Here is a 21,159-nt window from a genome sequence, read left to right on the forward strand (position 1 = left end):
ATAACTGCAAAGCAGCAACGGGGAAATGGGGGGGAGGGAAGGTAATGTTTATTATGCTTCCATAGATCAAGTTTTAACTGAGATAGATGGAATTTATTATTAAAATTGATTAATTCCATTTCACACTTGCTACATTTTCATATTTTAATGAAAGCATTTGTAACTTCAAGAAAAAATATGGGTATGTGAGTGTACTACACTGAATTAGCTGCAATTTCTGATTTAAAAATCTTAAGTTTAAAAGAAGCCTATGCTGGAGAGGAAAGGATATAGTCCCATGCTAGGCATTCTACCTTTGAAGACAAAAATTCTTTTGATCCAGTTTAATCTCATTCTCTCATGAGCAAATCCACAAAAATTAGGGCAGTGAAATTATAGATTTCATTGGGGGTTTGTTTTCGGTTACTTAAAATATACCAGCTTGGATGTGCCACTGCTCTGAGAAATTTCGCTGAGTCAAATCTGTGCTCTTATTCTCTTGGGCGGTGGGATTACAGCTCTCAAACCTCCCAGCCGAGGCCCCGAAACAACTTCACAGACAATGGGCGGTCCCTGCTCGCCATGCTCCTTCGGCCAGGCTTTCTGCAGGGAAAGCGCGGCTTGCCTCTTTCATTGCTTCTTATTATTTTTGTTTTGGACATTTTGTACAGCGATAAATGAAGAGACGGAGCAGCCATGTGTGTCGTCAGAGGTGTCCCGGTGATTCCTGGCACCGTCACAAATTACACAAGGCACTGCTGAGTCCCGGTCCTCCTTTCTCATTACCGAGGCATTGCCTTTCCTCTGCTTTTTCAGAAACTGTTCTCCAAACCCTTGGTTCTCCCTCTCCCTCCTTCTCGAAAAGGTGCTAATTCCCTAAACCAGGTTCTCCCTCTCGCCTCTTCCAGCGTACACAAGCACGCCTTGTTACATCTATAATCCAGCTGTTGGCCTTACTGATGTGCTGACTAATAATCAAACCTAAATCTGTTAAAGCACAAGGCTTTACATGTTAATTTTCTTGGTGTATAAAGAGGCTGTTTTGGTTTACTTTGCTGACAGCGATCCCCAAATGTTTATATGGTTAAGGTTTATCAGCGTCTCATTTTGTTCAATACGAAACCTCCCATTTAAATTTGACACGTTTTCCAAATTATTTTAGGACCCGACCTTCACGTCCTTGGGTGTGTAAGCCCTCCAAAGCAAATCCCTCCATCCGACTGGCTCAGCTCTGATGCGGCTGATGCGGTTCCCATCCTGAGCAAAGTCTGTCACGGCTGTCACTGTCAGCGCGGCTGCTGCACAGCTGCTTTCCGAGCAGGGCGCCCGCAGCAGATCCACCTGGCATGCCGAAAGGGCGATGTTTGGGGGCCCCAGTAATTGGCTATCTAAAATGAACACGAACACCGAGTCTGACAAGAGTTAACCAAACAGTTGCCCGTACCCTGTTTACCGTCCAACACAAATGTTTCACATTCCAGGACACACATGCCTTGAAACCAGATGGGGTTTGCATGAAGACAGTTGTGACTGACTCAGTCTGGCATCCCTCTGCACATTTTACTGTGCTTTTTTTTTTCCCCTGCAGTAGACAGTTTACTAAAACTCAGTGGTGCTTTTCTTTCCACAGGTGCTAATATTTCTGGAATGACAGTCTTATCTTTATGGGTCCATGCCCAGGGAATGAAGACGAGTAGTTCTCATGACAAAGAAAGAGATGAGTCTGTGTTTCTGGAAAACATTTATCTTTCACTAGCTTTATTATAAGGAGGTATCTGCTGGAAGTTATTTAGTTTAAAATAAAGAGAATTCTTGATCTGGAAAGGGAGGGTTCTCCAGTCAGTTTTTAGTGAACTTCGGAGCCATGACAGAAAGGCAAATGCAGCAGATTTGTATTTGTATTTTTGGCTTAGCTAGGTTATGGTCCTTACTTTCCAGTCTGTACAATAATGGTAGTTTTATTTCTATCTTTCACAGAGGCATTGTGAGGATAAATTCACTAAAAGAATTGGAAAAGTAATAAGCTATGGTGGTATTGGCTATGTAAGTATCTGTGACGGGTAGGGAACGATGGGTCGTGATAAAATCAGTATGGCAATGGCAATCCAAGTCATTCATGCAGCTCTGCCTCTGCACATCATATCTTTCCTAAAGGGACCTCCTCTAGCAGCAAGACTGGTAGTGTCCACTTCTCTTGGGTCCTGACCCTTCATGCTGAGGTCTCAGGTAAAGGACAAACCTGGATTTTTATTTCCATAGAAGTGTTTTTTATTTACAAACACTGAATTATGATAGCATTTGGTTCTGAGCCATCTGGTCCGCATTTTACATAGTGTGTATCAGCTCCTCAAGAAGTCACTCAACCCTTCATGAATGCTTTGGTGGGTAAAAAATGAAATTGTGGCCCTACTGAAGCCAGGCAGAATCTCGCTGCTGATTTCAGGACCGCCAGTGTTTGTGCTGAGTATTTAGTTTTCTGTCCCAGACCATTAATTATCAGCTGATAAGAACAAAGTTCTAGAAACAGTGGCAATGTAATTAATCTGATATGAAAATAAGTGATTTTCATATCATTTTTCCCATTTGTAGAATTGCTTAATAATTTATAGGAGATGGCATTCAAGTATTTTAAGATGGTATTTCTAACACGATCAAGTAATCAATTTTTTATTCCTTATGGAAAAGACTCATAAAATATCATTTAAGTTAACCCTGTAGAGTTCTATAGGAACTGAACTAAAAACCTACAAATATTAATAGCATATTATCTCTCATATCAAATCCTTAAAGGCTTCCTCACATCTTATAGAAAAGTCCTGGCTCATTTTCAAGATTCTTGATTCAATTAAATTGGAGGTTTCCATGAGGAATAGTTATTGCCATTACAGCCCCATGAGCTGTGCTCACAACCCAGAAAAAAAGTCTAAAATCAAAGAAAATCATCTTGTCAAAATAGTAATGATAAACTTAACAGAAGCCGAACTCCAGTGGCTCTGCTGTGTCTTGGCATTCATTATGATATTGTCTGAACTTAGAGAGATATTTCTGTGCTTGTAATTAGCTTTCTTATCACTTATTCCCTACATAATTAGCACAACAGTGTTGTTATATGGATTCAGTCAGACAAGGAGCTTGTCAGTTAATTTATTCAGTATAAACGAATCTCAGCTAAAATTGTTTTTATTTTCAATTTATAGCACTGTGGCTGACCCTACGTTTTTCAGAAGCCCACAGTGTTCCTTCAGATAAACACACGGACTCTAAAGACAATAAAGGCACAAAACAAACATGCGGTTATGCAAACACCCAGCAGCAGATACTCAACCTTAAGTATATATAGATATCCCAATTGATCATAAACAGCCCAAGTGTCATCCAAGGAAATAGCCTCAGGATGGAGCAATCAAGGGCTAGAGCTGGTTATTAGTTTAAGCTGCAGAAATGAGTTGATTAAAACTAACGGAAATTTTCCACTTCAGTGACAACTTCCTTCAAAGATTAGTTAATTAGTTGAGTTCTGCCTCCATCCTGGCACCCCTTGGCACCAATACATCAAGCCCATTGACAGCTTGAAAATAAAGCTGCTTCTGCAAGCCTTGCCTCCCCTCTTTCTTCCAGTCAAATGCATGTTGTGAGACTGGAGAAGACCCTGGCAAGGGGTCAGCCTCAGTCTCAGCCTGATCTGTTGAACTCAGCCTCCCCCACTTGAGAGCTCCTGGACCATGCATTCATTATCAGTGAGATTTTGAAAGGCTTTATCGATGCCTAAGAAAATGTGAGTTAAAAAAATGACCTTGACAATCTATGTGACTAATTCTCATTTGATCCTCATAAATGGTAGGTGTCTAAGTTGCTTGGAGTCTGTGGGGACGTCCCACCACACACCAGCCTGCGCTTTTAGCTACCTCAATATCTAAGAAAATCTGTTCCCATGAGCTCAGCGGATGTTTGCCTGATGGACCGGCAGAGACTCTAAGCCAAGAGCAGTATGTAGAACAGAGCAGCACTGAGCCATGGAGAAATGCAAAGTACTCCACATACGAGAGCCAACACAGCTGCTGGAACCATAAGGTGCCGTTCAGTTTAAGATCATTGTGTTATGATACAATTTGAATTATTTTTTTCTTCTGTCTCGGCTCTTGGCTGATGATGGGGAGAGAAAGGAGAGGGATTTAGAAAAGGAAAAATATCAGGAACTATCTGGGTTTTGCCAACATTTTTTTGAGCTGGCTTTTTGTGGGTAGAGAAACTGTGGCTGTAATCCTATCTCTAAACATTTTTCTCATTGAGTCACCTATGGAAGAGAAATAAATGCCTTGTTAGAAAAAGGGGTGGGTGTTTTATTTAGTGCAAATGGAAAGTAAATATATATATGTATATGCACCCCCCCTCGGTTAGGCATGATATTCCATCAGATTAACCTGAGGAAAGCATTTACTGATTAAAAGGGCAAGAATTTTCTGAGTGACATTGTCAATGTTTTCAAGTAAAAAAAACAACCTTTAGAAAGAATAATATATAAGCATAAGAATGATTTTTTTCTTCTATATTAAGTTAGACAAAAACTGTAAGCCAGGAAAAGAAAGAAAAAAGGCTTCAGTACACATTTACTGAATAATAAATCTGCAGGTGAGCTTCTTATTGATAATTAATGAAATTATTCTACCTAAGACCATTGCTGCTACAAAAACTTAAAATGGAATTTTATACTCCCGGAATGTAAAATAAGTTCTTCTACTCATAGTTATTTCATCCTTAAATCTCAACGGACTACCGTTCAGGTTATTGCTAGTCAGATGGGGTTTTTTTCTCAAAAACCTGCGTATATTATCATCTATTTTATTTTGCAAACAAATATATAGCCTAGTTTGTTGATTTTATTGCTTCTGCCCTTTGTTGTTATTTACTTCTTATAATTTCTATTAGAATTCATTGTAACATAAATACAGGAAAAAGTAATCACATTGACTCGATGCCAATGTGTAAAACTCTTACCCAAATCCTCAGTACTTAGCTGCAAAGTGATTTTACAGGAATCGTCATGCCCAGGACAGGCAATGGGTACAGTGCTCAGAATGGTCAAAACATGCTCTTTGCCGTCTTCTGCAATTTGTAGTGATTCTGGTAAAAACTGGAAATAAGAAAATAATTTTTAGATCATTTTGACAGATTAATTAGGCAATACTGATATTTATGAAATTTTGAGTGGTTTTAATCAATTATGAAAAGATATAATTGCTTGTAAAATAATAATAATCGTCTTAATAATCCTCATAATAAGAATAATCTTTGTAATAATTATCTTCAACTTTATAAGGTGAAATTTTTGTTAAAATACTTTAACTCTTGGTGATTAAGAAAATGTTTGCGGTTGTCATATATAGTGTCTAATTGCTTCTCTTCTCCTAATCTCAAAACAGGTTTTTATTAAGCCTGAAAATAGTATGATACCATAGAATTTATTCATTTTTAATATCCCTGGTTAAAAGGAGCTCCAATTCCAATGCACTAGGAGAAATACCATGGCCTAAAGTATGGCATTACCTCGTGGTCATGGACTCTATGTTTGTACTCTGCCCCAGGTGCACATTGAGTGCAATTTTTGCCTGATTCCTCTTCCCTGCTATGGCAGGAAGAAGGATTTCTCTGTGCATAATATATTACAGCTTCGGTGGCTCTTGTGCCAGGGAGAGAGCTTGGGCTGTGCCACTTCTGCCTGTCTGTTTTCCTGGGGCAAGAGCAGAAACAGCACTCGGGGCTAGTCAGAAATGGGAATTTCCATTCCCTGGGAAATTCTGACATTTACAAAAAAAACGAAACTGTTTTTCAAACGTCACACAGAATGGGCTGCCAGATTTTTCAAACACCATTCGTGGAGGTATGAAGCTTAGATACTCAGAAGATCTCAAAATCTCCTTGACTGCCAGACTGCCAGTCTAATCCTTGAGTGGGATTATTCCTGGTTTTTGCACTCAGTGTGAATTTATCTTCAGCAATTTGTTTTTTGTAGTGCTTGACCGTAAGAAGATGATGGATAAAAACTCACTTTTGTCTTCACTTTGTTCTGGTTTGGTTACAATGAAATTCTGCATCCTTGTAGGTGTGTCTTCCCTTTATACACAACCACCAGAGTACTTTGGGGTGTATTTACTGGAAGATGTAGTTTTGCACATTCTTCATGGTGCATTAGTGTCAACACCTGCACACGGTGCTGATGATAGGTACTTTAGGGTGTTTTACAAAGAGACTGAAAGCCATATAATTTATTGAGACATTTTCTCAAAGTGATCATAAAAGCAGCACTGGTTATGATGATCAGGGCTTATGTTTCTGGGTCTTGTTTTTCAGAGCATGTCAGATAATGCGTAAATATTCCCTAGGGATATGCCAAATCAGTAAATCAGGGCCATCGGCATTACCTTAATCCCGGCATAGAAACCTTTGCTCTCTTCAGGCAACGACTGCTGCTCAGGAGTGTCCCTCGTGAAAGCGGTGACAGTGCAAAAGACCTGTAATAAATAAACAGCATATGCTATAGCTTTTCTTGAAGAAAATTCATATAGTTATGCATCTTCCTGTTGATCAGAGTTGTTAAGCATTTTTTCTACTATTGAAACATATTTTGGGGGTTTAGCCTTTAAAAATATTTATGCATAAATCTTGAGATTTGGAAGAATTTTTGACGCATTTAATAAGCAAAGAAACATGGCTTCTGTCTCAACAATTAGTAACACTGAATGCTTACAATGTGTTTCCTTCTGCGGTTTTTCAAGCACCTTGGTTAGTGATACTAACTCATTTTAAATAGGGGGAATTACGTTGTTCATAGACGTTACTGTCAGGATTAGGACATCAGCCCTTGGGATCCCCGACTTCAGTCTGTCCACTGGATCAAATATCCTCTCTCTGTACCATGTTTATAAGCAGTTTTTAAAATTTAAATTAGTTTAACAGTCATCCGGTCTCAGAAACTGTGTCAGCAATATAAGAAGATCTTTTTTTTTCTTATTGCATTATAAAAGATGATGCAGATGTGCCTACAGGGTTTATATTGTAAAAAAAAAAAGTAATAAAAATTCCCCCAAAACAAAAAACTCCACCAAACACAATGTACCAGGCCGTTTATGTTTTATTCCTAGCACAGTCACACAACCTTTATCTCTGCTAAGCCCGCACACCATCTGCCATCTTAATGTTTCATTGGTTTCAGAAAACCCAAACTGCTAACATCATTTCTAGGATCGTAAGATTAAACTACAGAAATTTTCCTTAAAGCAAATGACAATAGGCTCTGAAACTGTAGTTCTGAATTTTTTTTTTTTGGCCTCTTCTTGGAAATGGAGTAACAGATTGTGACATACTAAATCAGTTCCAAATAGTCAGATGGCATATTTATAGCTACTGCCTTTTTTAAGTCTCGAGTAATCCATGAGGAAGAATTGGACCAATCTAATTTATTTTCCATTGTGATAAACTCCTTTGGATGGATTTTCCAGCACCACCCACCGGCCATGCTGCTCTCACTTGCTTTCACCTGCCTGCTAAGGCACGACCCTCATGACCAGTAGCAGCAGAACAAGCTCAAAACCAGAATATTCCCATATTCATACGGTCAGGTGGGCATAAGTTGCATACCACTCTGGGATATTTCTTTTACCACCCTAAAAATCCCTCTTCATTACCATCAAGTCATGATTTTCCTCCAAACTGAAGAATCCTCTTGCCTAACTCGTTTGCGCACAATGAAAATGCCCCACCGGCAATAGAGTCATTTGTACGGCTATGGGAAAAACCAAGTGTTTTCTGTGCTCTTCAGGTAGATTATTTCCAGTCCAGCTCAGTCCCAGGTTTATGTGCCTTTTAGGCTGTTTTTACTTTCATAAAGTTTCTCACTCTTGCTGACAGCTCCAGCCAGTTTGGCCCAGTGAAAATGGTGTTATTTGTTCTGTTAACTAGATGGAAGCCTTGACGTTGTACTGGGTGTGCTGGGGGAAAAAAAGACACAGGCCTCACAGAGATACTTTACAGTTAAAATTCCTCAGATACTTCGTAGTTAGCCAGTTTGCCTCCAAGGGAGAACAAGTCGTTGTCTCCTCAAGGTAATAAGCCCCTGTTATCATTAGACATTTATTATCTCCAAGCATTCCCTAAAGGCTCGTGTTCAGCTTACGGGGTTTTCAAAACAGTTCTTCTTCTGGGAAGGTGGAAGGTGAGAATTGATCTTCCTCCTGCTGCTTCTCCTACAGCTGTCACGGGGAGAGTCTGCAAAATCAGGATCTAACAAGGCGGTGACAACAGAGAAACAGTTCAGATAACGTATATTTCCCCTACTTAAAAAAAAAAAAATACTGATCCCCTTGCAGAGTTCATTGAGCAAACCGAATGCACCTGCATTGCAGATACTATATTTACACTTGCTGGGCTGTTTGCACTTTTGGCTTCAATGCTTTTTACCAAAAACGTTCATATGGAGACTTCCCTCTGAGCACGCCACGTGGAGCATTCCTGCCAAGGAGGGAGCTATAATGAAAGTTGTGCACGAGGATGCCCGGCACTGACGGAGGCATCTCCTGGTGATCTTCCCCAAAGTGACATCCTGGGAAATGTCAGAACCCAGCCTCATTCCCTGCGAGCATTGTATTTTCTCACATATATATTTTAGAGGTATATTTTATTGATAAAGCACTGCGCTGGGTTGACCCTGGCTGGACGCCAGGTGCCCACCAAAGCCACTTATCATTCCTCCTCCTCAGCTGGACAGGGGAGAGAAAAATAAAATGAAAGGCTCGTGGGTTGAGATAAGGACAGGGAGAGATCACTCAGCAATTACTGTCTTGGCCAAAACAGACTCGACTTGAGGAAAAAGTTAATTTCATTTATTACTAGTCAAAGCAGAGTAGGATAATGAGAAATACAACCAAATCTTAAAAAAACACCTTCCCCCCACCCCTCCCTTCTTCCTGGGCTTAACTTTACTCCTGATTTTCTCTACCTCCTCCCCCTGAGCAGCGCAGGGGACGGGGAAGGGGGGTTTGGGTCAGTTCATCACACGTTGTCTCTGCCGCTCCTTCCTCCTCAGGGGGAGGACTCCTCACACTCTTCCCCTGCTCCAGCGTGGGGTCCCTCCCACGGGAGACAGTCCTCCACAAACTTCTCCAACGTGAGTCCTTCCCACGGGCTGCAGTTCTTCACGAACTGCTCCAGCGTGGGTCCCTTCCATGGGGTGCAGTCCTTCAGGAACAGACTGCTCCAGCGTGGGTCCCCCGCGGGGTCACAAGCCCTGCCAGCAAACCTGCTCCAGCCTGGGCTCCTCTCTCCACGGGGCCACGGGTCCTGCCAGGAGCCTGCTCCAGCACAGGCTTCCCACGGGGCCACAGCCTCCTTCGGGCATCCCCCTGCTCCGGCGTGGGGTCCTCCAGGGGCTGCAGGTGGAGATCTGCTCCACCGTGGACCTCCATGGGCTGCAGGGGGACAGCCTGCCTCACCATGGTCTTCCTCAGGGGCTGCAGGGGAATCTCTGCTCCGGCGCCTGGAGCACCTCCTCCCCCTCCTTCTTCACTGACCTGGGTGTCTGCAGAGTTGTCTCCCTCACATATTCTCACTCCTCTTTCTGGCTGCAATTGAACAGTAACTTTTCCCCTTCTTAAGTCTGTTACCCCAGAGGCGCTACCACCGTCGCTGATGGGCTCGGCCTTGGCCAGCAGCGGGTCCGTCTTGGAGCCGGCTGGCATTGGCTCTATCGGACACAGGGGAAGCTTCTAGCAGCTTCTCACAGAAGCCATCCCTGTAGCACTTGCACTACCAAAATCTTGCCACGCAGTCCCGATACAAACACTGAATACTAAAATAAAAAATTACTCCGTAACGATACACTGAGATATTCTTAGACCATCAGTCCATTCCAGTTCTATCTTCAGCACTTTTGGAGATTAGCACAAACTTTACAAATTCAAAGTGTACGGACAGCCGTCATGAGTTACAGTTTATTTCTGTCTTTTATATTGTTCCTTCCCTTGTAGTGCCTTTACCTAGTTAGGTGCACACTTCACAATCAGTGGATATGTTCATCGGCTACCGAGCTACAGGTTGACAGTTTGTCACATAATTATTATGATAGTCACTCCAAGGAGGTTTTTTTTTGCCTTCAGCTAAATACTAGCTCTTTTTTCTCCAGTTCAGTAATCAACTTTTTCCTTCTCTTCTTCCCCCTCCCCCCCCCCCCCCCCCCCCCCCCCCCCCCCCCCCCCCCCCCCCCCCCCCATCTCAGGATGCAGCCTTTTTAAAGCAAAGAGATAAAAGCATCACTGACAGGAGTATGCTGATGGCCGTGACAGGTTAGGCAGTATTTTTCCACAAACTCATTGGATCTGTTAAAAAAAATCAAATTATGTTTTTTCATCATCCCTTTTAAAGGGACAGAAATGTAAGGTACCCTCGGACAGGATGACCGGATTGCTTCTTGGCATGGGCTGCTCCCTTTCCCCAGTACACTGGCAGATCTTCCCATAGGGCAGAAAACTACTTCTAGGCACAAAATTCTGATCGAAAAAGGCCCTGGTAGCTAAGAAATTTCTCCTTTCCTGTGAGTTGGAGCAGATTTCCACCCTTACACGGACTTAATCAAATTTCTTCCCATTTTGCCGTGAACCCCGTGAGCAGCATATTTAGCTAAAAGCAGAATTCAGTCACTATTTGGTGAGGGTCAGGTAGCTCTGGGAAACAATTTGGGAGAGTATTTTAATCCTAGGACCTGTCACCATCTCTGGCAAATTTGCCCCTAACAACTTGCACACCAAAATGTTTTGGGTTTTTTTTTCCAGAGCTTTCAGAATCCAAAGCTCCTCCAAATCAGTTGTTTATACTCATTTTGAGCATAAAAATGCCTCCAGTTTCACCCTTTTCCGTGCCCCTAATTACTTCTGAATGTAGCGTGGGGAACGTAGGCTGGGACGTGGAGGGGGATGCTTGCTGCACATCCAGCATGGCCATGCCTCCAGTTTCATCAGCCTCTCCCAGCCATGTTCAGATAAGGGGTTGGGTTCCCAAAGGCAAAAGAGGAGATACTTGTTTTGTGATCAAAACCCATCCCTGCTCATCAGTCAGGTACCTGTGAAGGCTCCTGGTTTTGCCAGATAATTTTGGGAGCTCTCAAAAAGGCCAACCTCAGCCACATGCTTCTCAAAGCACTGGCAGAAATGGTGCCACCACCCATCTCAACAGTGTCCCAGGGGCAATGGCACTTGTCCCCAAAATGGGGAGAGCTGGCAGATGGGAGTACTGGGTTTGGGTCTGCCCATCAGGACTGCTCGCGTGTTTTACCTAAACAATCACCAGAGAAAATAAGCAAATGCACGTGCCAGTCCCGGGTGGCTGTCCCTGCTTCCTCTCCTAGTACAGCCCATGCCCTGGGGGTGGGACACTCCCTAGGGAAGGGCAGGACACCCATGCAGCTCACAGCTGGGAGGACCAGCTACCCATTTCCCATCTCTCCAGCAAGCACTTGAGTTGTACTGTAGTGCCAGAGGCCCCATAGTGACGACAGCGATGGTTTAAAGTTGAAACATTTACTTTTACTGGTAGTGATCTTTCAAAGACTACATACAGCCTGGTACATCTCAGTAGGAGTTGAAGGTCTGGATTAAAAGTAGATGGAGGCACGTTCCTGACCCGGACATCCAATCTCCTGAGTGGCGTAGGAATTCAGGGATGCTGCTCCAGTCAGTAATTTATGTTGTTCACCTGTGGGAAGCTCCCTTCTCAACATAAGGTACTGTTTAGGGATATCTACTTCTTCCCATTCACTGGGCAGGGAAGTCTGCGTGCTGCTCGTAAGGTGCAGGCGCCTGAGCTGTGGGTGATTAACTCGATTAACTCCAGGATTGGATCTACCCTCCTAGCTACATCACTCATGTCAAAAGGCAGGCTGGGGCTGCAAGAGTAAGAGTCACTGAGCCACACTCATGGCTTGCAGGTGAAGGGTTGGGCAGGGAATCGATCAGGCCAGGTGAAAGGGTGTCTCTCGATGGCTATCAAGGCCTCCGAGCTGCCGTTGTCTGCTCTGTTAAAAGCTAATGGGCTGGGGTTAGAAAAGCCTCGAGGAGTCGCTCTGCTGGGAGCTGGGGAGTGTGTGCGGGCGGGAGCTGTGGTTTACAGCGTTGTTGAAAAGAGCAAAGGATGAGCAGAGCTGAAGGATGGCATTTCTAGGGAAGCTGGAGGGAAAAAAAAGTAGTTCTCATATTAGCTCGAAGAAATGATCTGGCTGTAGGTATTTGCAGAAAGGAATAGGAACAAAGTCTCTGGAAAGGCTTTCCAGAAGGGTTAGCAGGAAGGGGAAAGTAGGGCGAATCTGATTCTGAGTCAATTAATAACCTAGACCTTAAAGCTTTTGAACACTGTGAATTGCTCCCTGTGATGGGCTCTTGGCTGCAGAAGGGAGGGAGCCAGTGCAGCAGCGTGACCTGACACTGCAGGAAGTCCAGCTCTAGCCACTTTGCTACTCGCTATATATAAAGAAGGCAGCTCTTTCCGGTTGCCAAATGGCCAAACAGTATGTGGAGGCTGACTGTAGGTCATTCATCCACTAAGGAAAGAAATTTTCCCAGGGTAGTAGTAAGGTGTCTTATCAGCTGCAGAGTTTGGCTCATCATCTCTCTGACCCTTTCTGCTTTAAAATCTCTGTTCAAGTCCACCCAGTGCTCTGTTTCTGTGGGGCTGCTCCTCATTTTTCTACCTGAAGGTTGAGAAAGAAATTGTAAATTCAGGTGTGACCTACAAATAGGCAGGTCTTCCTATTTCTGTTGTTGATTTTGTCAAGTCCAGTGGTTGGGATGGGATTAGTATTTAAGCAGGGGGAAATTTCACTCCTCTTCCCTTGAGTGAAAATTAGTTATTTTATATATTGAGGCACCAATTTACAGTCTTTTTGGCTGGGGCATATTCTTCTACTGTTGCAGAGTGCTGTGCAAAGCAGCCACGTCTAGCACACAGCTCAGAAAGGCTGGTTTTACTTAAACATTTTTATTTTACAATGTGCATCACAGTTTATGTAAGGTGAAAAATGCTCCTCGCCGTATGAACTTTTGGATTGCTGTGCTGAGCAAAATCTGCACGGTTTTCTTCTAAACACCTTTCTTAGCATAACTCATTACTCACAGTGTGCCACTATAATTTATAGATGGCTGTACCTCGAGGAATGAAATGACCTCTGTCACTATTGCATTAATAAGGCTTAGGAATGCCAGGATTTTCATATCAGATGGAGTAGGCTTTTTTCAGTGTTTATATAGAAATAGCGGCATGTTATAGATTTATTTAAGGCTGCAATAGTTTCGCGAACATTATGCTGCCAACTTTACTGTCTGAAATAACAAAATCGGAGCCCAAAGATGGGGGAGAAAAGCACACATGATGGCTATTAAAAAATAACTGGCTGTTTAGTCAATACAAGTTCAGAAATGTTGGCCGGTAAATCTCAACTCTTCTCTAAGGTTTGACTGTGTATTAAAATATATCAATAGATATTCTATTTTGTGACTAACCTATTACCTGGAGACTTTTTGACGGATAAAGAATAGCATAGATATCAATCACCTAAAAGGTGATTAAAAAAAAAAATCTTCTTGCTTGGCTGTAGTTTTTTTATCAAGAAATGAACAGAGAAGATGCTGATTTCAGGCTCCAAAAGCACGGAGACCAAATTCGAGCTATGTGCAGGTAGATGAAGAGTAGGTTAAAAGAAGCAAGCAGTTTTCAAAACGCTGCAAATTCTGCATCCTGGGGGACAAATTCTGCTCTGAATGCCACCCATGCACCCTGGCAGTGTGCAGCCGTGGGGATGTTACCACTGGGCTGTGCATGGAGAAGGGGAAAGAGAACTGGGAAATGCCCCCGATTCATTGTCTCCTCTCTAATACGGCTTTTATCAGTGGGGATCTGGCCTCCCTTTAAAGCCGCCTGAGAAAAAAGCCTTCCGCCTGCATCTTTCGTGGGCAGGTGGAAGTTACAAACGGCCTCTGTGCGGCAGAGTTTGGTCCCTGGGGTTTGGTTCTCCCTTTAGTGGCATCACCCTTCCTTTGCTACCAACGCTTACTAAGTTGCTTCCGATTTACACCACTGGAGGTGAAAGGAGAGTCTGCCCCTTTGTGACTCTTATTGGACACCCAGAGCAGGACAGCAAACACGGTGAAATGCTTTTTTTAATCTTTATTATGTAAAACTGAATTCTCAGTTACAGCTGAGGCTTCACTGCTTGGTTTTCACCAGTGATGATTTATGGATAATTATAATTAGTCAAATAGGCCATGAAGATCTTTAAAAAAAAATCTAGCAAGGAAGAGAACATTTTTGTCTCACTAAACCCACTAAATTAAACATGTAGTTTCAGCAGAGGACAAAGAAGGGCTTACTGGAAACTTAATATAATAAAGATGGTCTTATAAAGATTTGGTGATGCTACTAGTTAACAGAACTATATTTTCTCTGAATCCCTCAGGATTGTTAAAACTAGATTTGAAGAGATTGCAAGTGAAATTATTTTGATGAAAATATCTCTTCATAACACAAACTTGTCTTAAACTGGAAGAATTGTCTGCCTGGTTATATTATAAGTGAGGGCAGCATCAGTCAGATTCTGAACTCAGGAGGCATAATTACAAGGAGAAATGAGAAAAAACTATCTAGATTGTGCTACTGTTATAAATGACTCATCCTTTCAAGAACTGGAAAAAGCTTATTCACGTTTCTTAAATATCTCAAAGAAGAGCTGCAAAATGCCAGGACTATTTCCAACCTACTTTTAACACAAGGCCATTATCCCTGTTTATTCTTTCAGTTCGTTGTAGCATCACTAACGGCTCTCTGCCTATAAAAGTTATGAACCTAATTTAACTTTAAAAGTCTTGTTTCTGTACCATGAAAGGCCATGAATTCATACACAAGTCAATTTTTTTCACATCTTGTATTGGCTTCTGTTTTGTTGTTGTTGTTGTTGAAACTAGATCTGTGTTGCCATGTAAGCCATCAAATATACTTCTTAAAGATTGTTTTGTAACGAACTCTATCTTTCAGTATGCTATTGAACCAAGAATTTGGAATCAGAGAGGCAGAACACCGTGAAAAAGACCATAAAACAAACCTCCCTCTATTTTAAAATGTACCATCCTTCTTTTCTGTGAAAAGATGTTATTGTGTCTCTGGTCCATGAGTATAAAAATTACTGAGTGCATACAGCTGAGCCTGCCTCTACTACAAATTCTCGCTGCTGCAAGACACAAAAAATGCTAAGCAAAAATTGGCTCAGGCACATGTACCTACTACTCATACCAACTACACGGCATTCAAGTTGTAATGTAAGTGCAAACATTCAAGTTGCCTTTAGAAAATAGTAAAATGGATAGCTTCTGTGAACTCACTGCAATTCAAAGACATGTTACAGATCCTGAATCTGGGAAATGCTATTTAATAATCTTGTGGTGAAACCGTTTCAGTATTTTTTTCTGCAGTAGTTGTAAGTATAATGAGTGAGGAGCAGCACTAATAAAAACACAACAAAGATTTAAGAAAAGGATTTGATCCCCCTGAGTGTTTGACCTTTTTTGCTGAAGGCGAGGTGGCATTACCGTGTCTCCCAATCTGAGATTTACGCCGTTCATCTCTACGTAGGAAAACGACTGCAGGGTGGTGTCACGCTGAATCTGCTCTTTCTTGCCAGGGGTGGACAGGCGCGACCAGACCACCACGTACTGCAGCGGCGGCTTTGAGGAGGGGCGGCTGTAGGTGCACTTCAGGTGGACGCGACCTTGCACAAGCTCGGGAGTTATCACTGGTTGCAAAGCCAGGCTTGTGAGTTTGTCTGGAAGGAGGAACAAAAGAAGGATGTAGGACAAAATGTTATTTTAATATTACAATTGTTCACTCAACAAGAAGATTTCAATATAACTAAACATGGGAGAAATACTAAATTTTATACTCTTGTGATTTGATTATTAGCTATGCAGGCAAGAAAATGTATTTCATATGAAATGCAAAAATTGCTATTTGTGTATTGACTACCCATTGCTATAATATTTGACCTGGTTTTTTGGTTTGGTTTTTTTTTCTATTTTGCAGGAAGAGAAATGTTATTGAAATGAAGCACTCAGATTAATACAAACTAATTACTCTGGCAAAGGCCATCAGCTTTGCATTCCCCTGAAGCACAGCCTTTTGATCCAAGTTTTGCAATAAGTACAGAAGAGATATGAGAAATCATTATGTTGCAGAGGTAAACCGACTCTCAGAGAGCAGCCAGCCCATATTGCCATGCTGTGAAGATCCTTTCCAGGCTGTTCTGGGACATACCTAGGCTGAGTCTGCTCAATATAGTCTCCCTCTGCCCAGAATAATGTCATTGCTCTAAAAATACATCATGCTTTCTATAGGCTTCAACAAGTAATGAAGTCTGAAAATTTTCTTCCTGTTAAACTCACCTAGAAAGTAGAAACAAAGAGGTGTATAATACTGTAGGGTGATGTTCTTTCATCTTTAGAGACTTGGACTCAAGCGGAACATGAAGGTGGTTCAGATGCTTTGAAATGATAAATTAAGTAACTTTTTTGGAGGAGTGTAGAAAATATTATGGAAGCCCAAAAGAATAAGGTATGAGGCTGTTATAGCAGAATAAAGAACCAGTATGTTAACATCTGTCCAGGGCAAATAACAAGAGGTAAGAAAAAGAAACAATTAACTTAAAATATGAATAAGGCCCAGTTGTTTATATCCTTTTCTCTTTTGTTTCTAAGGAAAGCTGCCTCAAACTCATGGCTCACATCATGACTTTCTGCAGGAAATTATTCCAGAAGGACAAAGTTAGGTGATCAGCTCATGGGAGGAAGTGAGCAGAATTACAAGCACGTGCGCTGCTTTCCCCAGCCGTGTCCTTTCTGCCAAGCTATGAAGCTTTAAATTCATTTTGTTTTGCAGCTCGGAAGTGCTGACCGGTGTCCCGTTCCTGAGCCTCCAGCGGATGGGGCTGGGGGATTGACCCTGGCAAGAAGCCGTGACGATGCCAGCTGGACCTGGCTCTGGGGCTGCGTAGAGGCTCCTGTGGGGCAATGTTCACAGCTGAATTTAAGACAGTGAGTTAACAACCTCCAGTAAAAATACTGCAGCTTTGGGTGTTTTCCATCCAACACATGATACTGCAAAAACATCCTAAAGACAAGAAGTTAAAGACTCAGGAGAGCTGGACCTCACAGAAATGCCTGGGATAAAGGTGAAAGCTTCAACAGCAGTGGTAAGAAAAAGGCAGAAAGTCATTGGTTTGGGAGAGATGGGATGGGATAAACTTTCTTTTATGAAAAATGCAGGCAGATTTACATTACTAAACAAATATGGATCGACAGAAAGGACAAAACTAATCACCCAAAAGGTATTGGTAAAAAATTCTTCAAACAAGGGTAGTGGAAATCTTATATTTTAAAAAAAGCCAAGATTAAACTGCAAAATGACTGTATTCAGTTAAAAAGTCATTTCTGAGAAAGAATCATGGAAATTAAAGAGCGGTTTCATTTATTTTAATGGATATTTTTTATTTCAAATAGTGAATTAATCTCACTTTCTTTGAGCCTTTTTTCCTTCCTTTTCTTCATATGGGAATGTTAAAATATTGATAAAGATAAGAAAATAGTTCTCTCTCTCTTTAAAATTTATTTAAGCTTGATTTTTGCCTGGTTGAAAGGTGATAACCCTAGTTTCTCAGTGTGTCACGTCTCTGTCCAAAAATGCTAAAAGGAAAGTATAAAGGTAATTTTTTCCTTTTCAGAAAGAACTGTCTTTTCTGACTAAATCTATATGCACCTGAACATGCTCTGAAGTTCAGAAGGTTTAACTGAGTGAGCAATTGCTTTCTGCTTTTTCTTTGTTTCCTAGTTACTGAACAGAGGTTAGATCTCTTGTAGCAGGCTGAAAATTATTTCTGACGAGAGTAATTATATGAATGTCCTGAAAAATATGTTATCAGTTTGGGTTTTTTTCCTTCCAGAGTTTCAGAATTATCTTTTTTGGGGGGATACTGGATTACTGAAGATAAGAACAGACCTTAGATACAGTATCCTGGATACAGTGCCTCAATAAAACCGAGATGCCTCCGCTCGCTAGCTGTGCAACTTCAAGCCAAAGTGGAGCCAAAGACAATAGGAAAGGTTATATGTGAACTGTAACCAAGCAAAGAACTCTTCAGTAATACACACCAGATTACATTTTGCACTGGTAATAATAGCTGTTCTTCAGGAACACCTTGGACTGCTGCTGATTTATTTTCTACACGCTCTGCATCTTACTGGGAGTGATCCTTGACTTGCAAGGTCACCGAGATGTGCATTGCAATACCAGGACCTTTGAACACACAGCCAGAGAGGCATATGCAATCTTATTGATAAATTCTTTGCTGATCCTCACCTTCCGCGCAGTAGCCCATGCATCCTTGAGTAGGCTGCAGGAGATACACAAAGAATTCGCCACAGTTCCTGACAGCAATGGGTATCCGAAACAAGCAGCAGTCCTTGGTGCCCCCGAAGAAGACCTGCCAGGTAGCACAGGCTGTGAGCCGCTTGCTCTCACCGGGAACCGGCAGGGATTCAGACTTCAGTGACAGCCACACCGGAGCTTGCGTCCCGCATTTATTCATCTGAGGATGTACACAAAAGAAACTGTTTACAGTAAATGTGGTAAGACTCCGTGGAGAATCACTAAAACCCAAGAATTTGAGTGTGGTGAACTTGGAGGGTCAGTGAAAAAGCTGTGTAGGTGGGGATGAAAAAGTCTTGCTCAGTTTAGAGAGGTGACTTTACACAGATAAAATTCTCAGAGAACACAATAACTGAATTCCAAAGTATTTTCCTCTATTTTTGCTTGGTTTGTATGAAAAAGATGAAAGCATGTAAACAGGCTAGATCCCTTCTCTGGGAAGCACACTTTGGGCCACATCAGCTGGCCATTCCCATCCATGCTTCATCTGTGGCTGAAGAAAGCAAAGGCTGACAGAGCATGAGGGGCAAGAAGATGTTAAGACCATCCCGAAGCAGGACACTGCTATGCTCAGAGCATCACACACCAACACCTTCCTCCAAACCAGCCACAGCTTCAGCTGCCATTGTCCTGACAGCTTCTGCCCTACCCCTCCAGCACATACTGGACTTGTCTTTGGGGCCCGAGCCTCTCCCTCATTCTTGAAGAGAAACACATATGCAGGATATACAAAACACATGTGCAGGACATACATGATTTGATCAAATTTTCTGGGGTTTTTGACCTTTGGGCTTCTGTCTGTTAACAGATTCCCTGAATACCCTGAACACAGGAAATCCCAAAGCAGAAGGGGTTTGTCCTAAATGGTTTAAACTATGGCATTTGGGGTCACGGCTGGGAGAGGCTGCACCAGATTTACCTTTCCCATCTTACAGATGGATATTCGGGCACCTCAGATCTGAATTGCCCTCTGTACCTGCCAGGCTCTTTCCACTGACTCAAGGGACATGGTTACCCAAAGCTGTCTTTAATTTAAGTACCTCAAGTGAGGAGACTAGGTATAACAGGAGCCTAACAAAATATACACAGCCAATTACAACGGTAACTCGTTATTCTGCACTGTTACCTATCATTTGCCAATATGCAAAGCATACAGATATTCGAGCTGAAGTTTGAAAATTATTACCAAATACTGACAATAATTTACTCTCAGGTATCAGTCATATTTCGCAGTGAATGACTGCTGCCGTTGTTTTTGCATTTCTTCAGCCAGTGATAGTGAACTATCTCTAATAGTCCGACTTGGGGGACACGCTTCCTCCCGCTGTGAACATTTGGCTATACACCACATTGAAAAAAACAAAAATCCCACCATTTTTTCCCATTGGCCTGGGTTTCTTTCTTCACTTTTTAAGATCAGAAGTTGTTTGCGACAGCAGGGAAAGCGGTGAAAGTCAAAGGACAAATTTATTAAGTCATGCGCCAGTGCCCTCCTGTAGTTTGAATTTTACCTGGGAGCTATACAAGCCAGAAAGTGGGGATGGGGGAGCGGGGGCTGCACACCCAGAAAAAGAAAGGTATTTGAAGAAAATAAAGCATATAGCATGACATGGTCTGATTTCCATTTGGAGCTAGTTATCGTCAGGCTTCTAAAAACAAGGATTCCAGAGAGACACCATTAAAATTGCTCAAAGTCTTTTTTCCCCCAGAAATGCGGCAGCAGCTGAGCAGAGGGGCTGACCCTGTCCTCCCATTCGGGTGCCCATGTTCCCGGTGTCCTTGCGGAAGGCACCGGAGCTCGCCCAGCGCCACAGGTCCCTGAGGAACAGCATGCCGGCGTTGCGCTAGCAAAGGAGAAGAGGGGATCAGCATGAAAATGCTTTTACATGGAATTTTAGACGAATCCCTTCCCTTCCTTTATTTAAAAGCCATGTTGTCTGTAACTTTGAAAGAGATTTGTTCTGTTTGTTTATTTACAGCTTTAAGGGACACCGGTGCTTTCTGTGCTGGGAAAAATGCAGATGTCGGGAATTTGTTGTATCCTGGTGAACTTCTGACCTAGAGAGCGAGATCTGTTGTGAAGTAACATGTTTCCAAAGCACATTTCTGAGCTTACGCTTGTAATGACACAGAAGAGTGGAGCAAACGTCATCCAGAGAAGTACTGTATGCAAAGGAAGAAGGACGGGTGCAGAGAGAAGGATGGCAACTGGAGCTCAGTGGTCTCTGCTTCAAACTCACGTTATCTTCTTGATGAGATACTTGGACTTTGAATTTCCTCTTACTCCAGGTAACTGCTGACTTCAGTGCCTCTGCATGTGTGAGTAAAGATTGCTGGACTGAATCATTATTTTTCAAATTACATTAAAATACAGGTATTTGTGAGTGTACCTCGGAGGTGTTTTGAACCCCACAAGCTGGGAAGAATTAGAGTACGGGGGCGCAGAGCAGAAGAGATAAATGAGGCTGGAGCTCATTGAGTGTGCGCAAGCTCGCCGAAAGCCTTGAAGGAACATGTTTTGGCAAGCAGACATAGTGCAGCCTACCCACCCCTCCCGGGGCACTGCCCTGCAGAGCTGACCTCGTGGCTGGCACCGGAGCTTGCTGTCTGAGGAGGAGGAGGAGGGATGCTGGCACCGCTCATGCCCCGGGGAGTGTTCCCAGTGCTGCTAACACC

The 21,159-nt window shown here is 42.5% G+C and overlaps 1 protein-coding gene across 1 annotated transcript in view; it reads right to left on the reverse strand.

Annotated features, from left to right (window-relative positions):
• LOC127018516 (von Willebrand factor D and EGF domain-containing protein-like) overlaps window positions 1-21,159 on the reverse strand; it is a 191,759-nt gene that overhangs the window by 124,199 nt on the left and 46,401 nt on the right. The window contains exons 3-7 of the mRNA XM_050900208.1: window positions 18,415-18,643; window positions 15,597-15,829; window positions 6,399-6,488; window positions 4,975-5,110; window positions 1,150-1,367 (exon numbers count right to left, since the gene is read on the reverse strand). Coding sequence (XP_050756165.1) covers window positions 1,150-1,367; window positions 4,975-5,110; window positions 6,399-6,488; window positions 15,597-15,829; window positions 18,415-18,643 — 906 coding nt within the window. The remainder of the gene's footprint in view (window positions 1-1,149; window positions 1,368-4,974; window positions 5,111-6,398; window positions 6,489-15,596; window positions 15,830-18,414; window positions 18,644-21,159) is intronic.

The sequence above is a fragment of the Gymnogyps californianus genome, chromosome 7, assembly GCF_018139145.2.
Source record: "Gymnogyps californianus isolate 813 chromosome 7, ASM1813914v2, whole genome shotgun sequence".
Classification (NCBI taxonomy): Eukaryota; Metazoa; Chordata; class Aves; order Accipitriformes; family Cathartidae; genus Gymnogyps; species Gymnogyps californianus.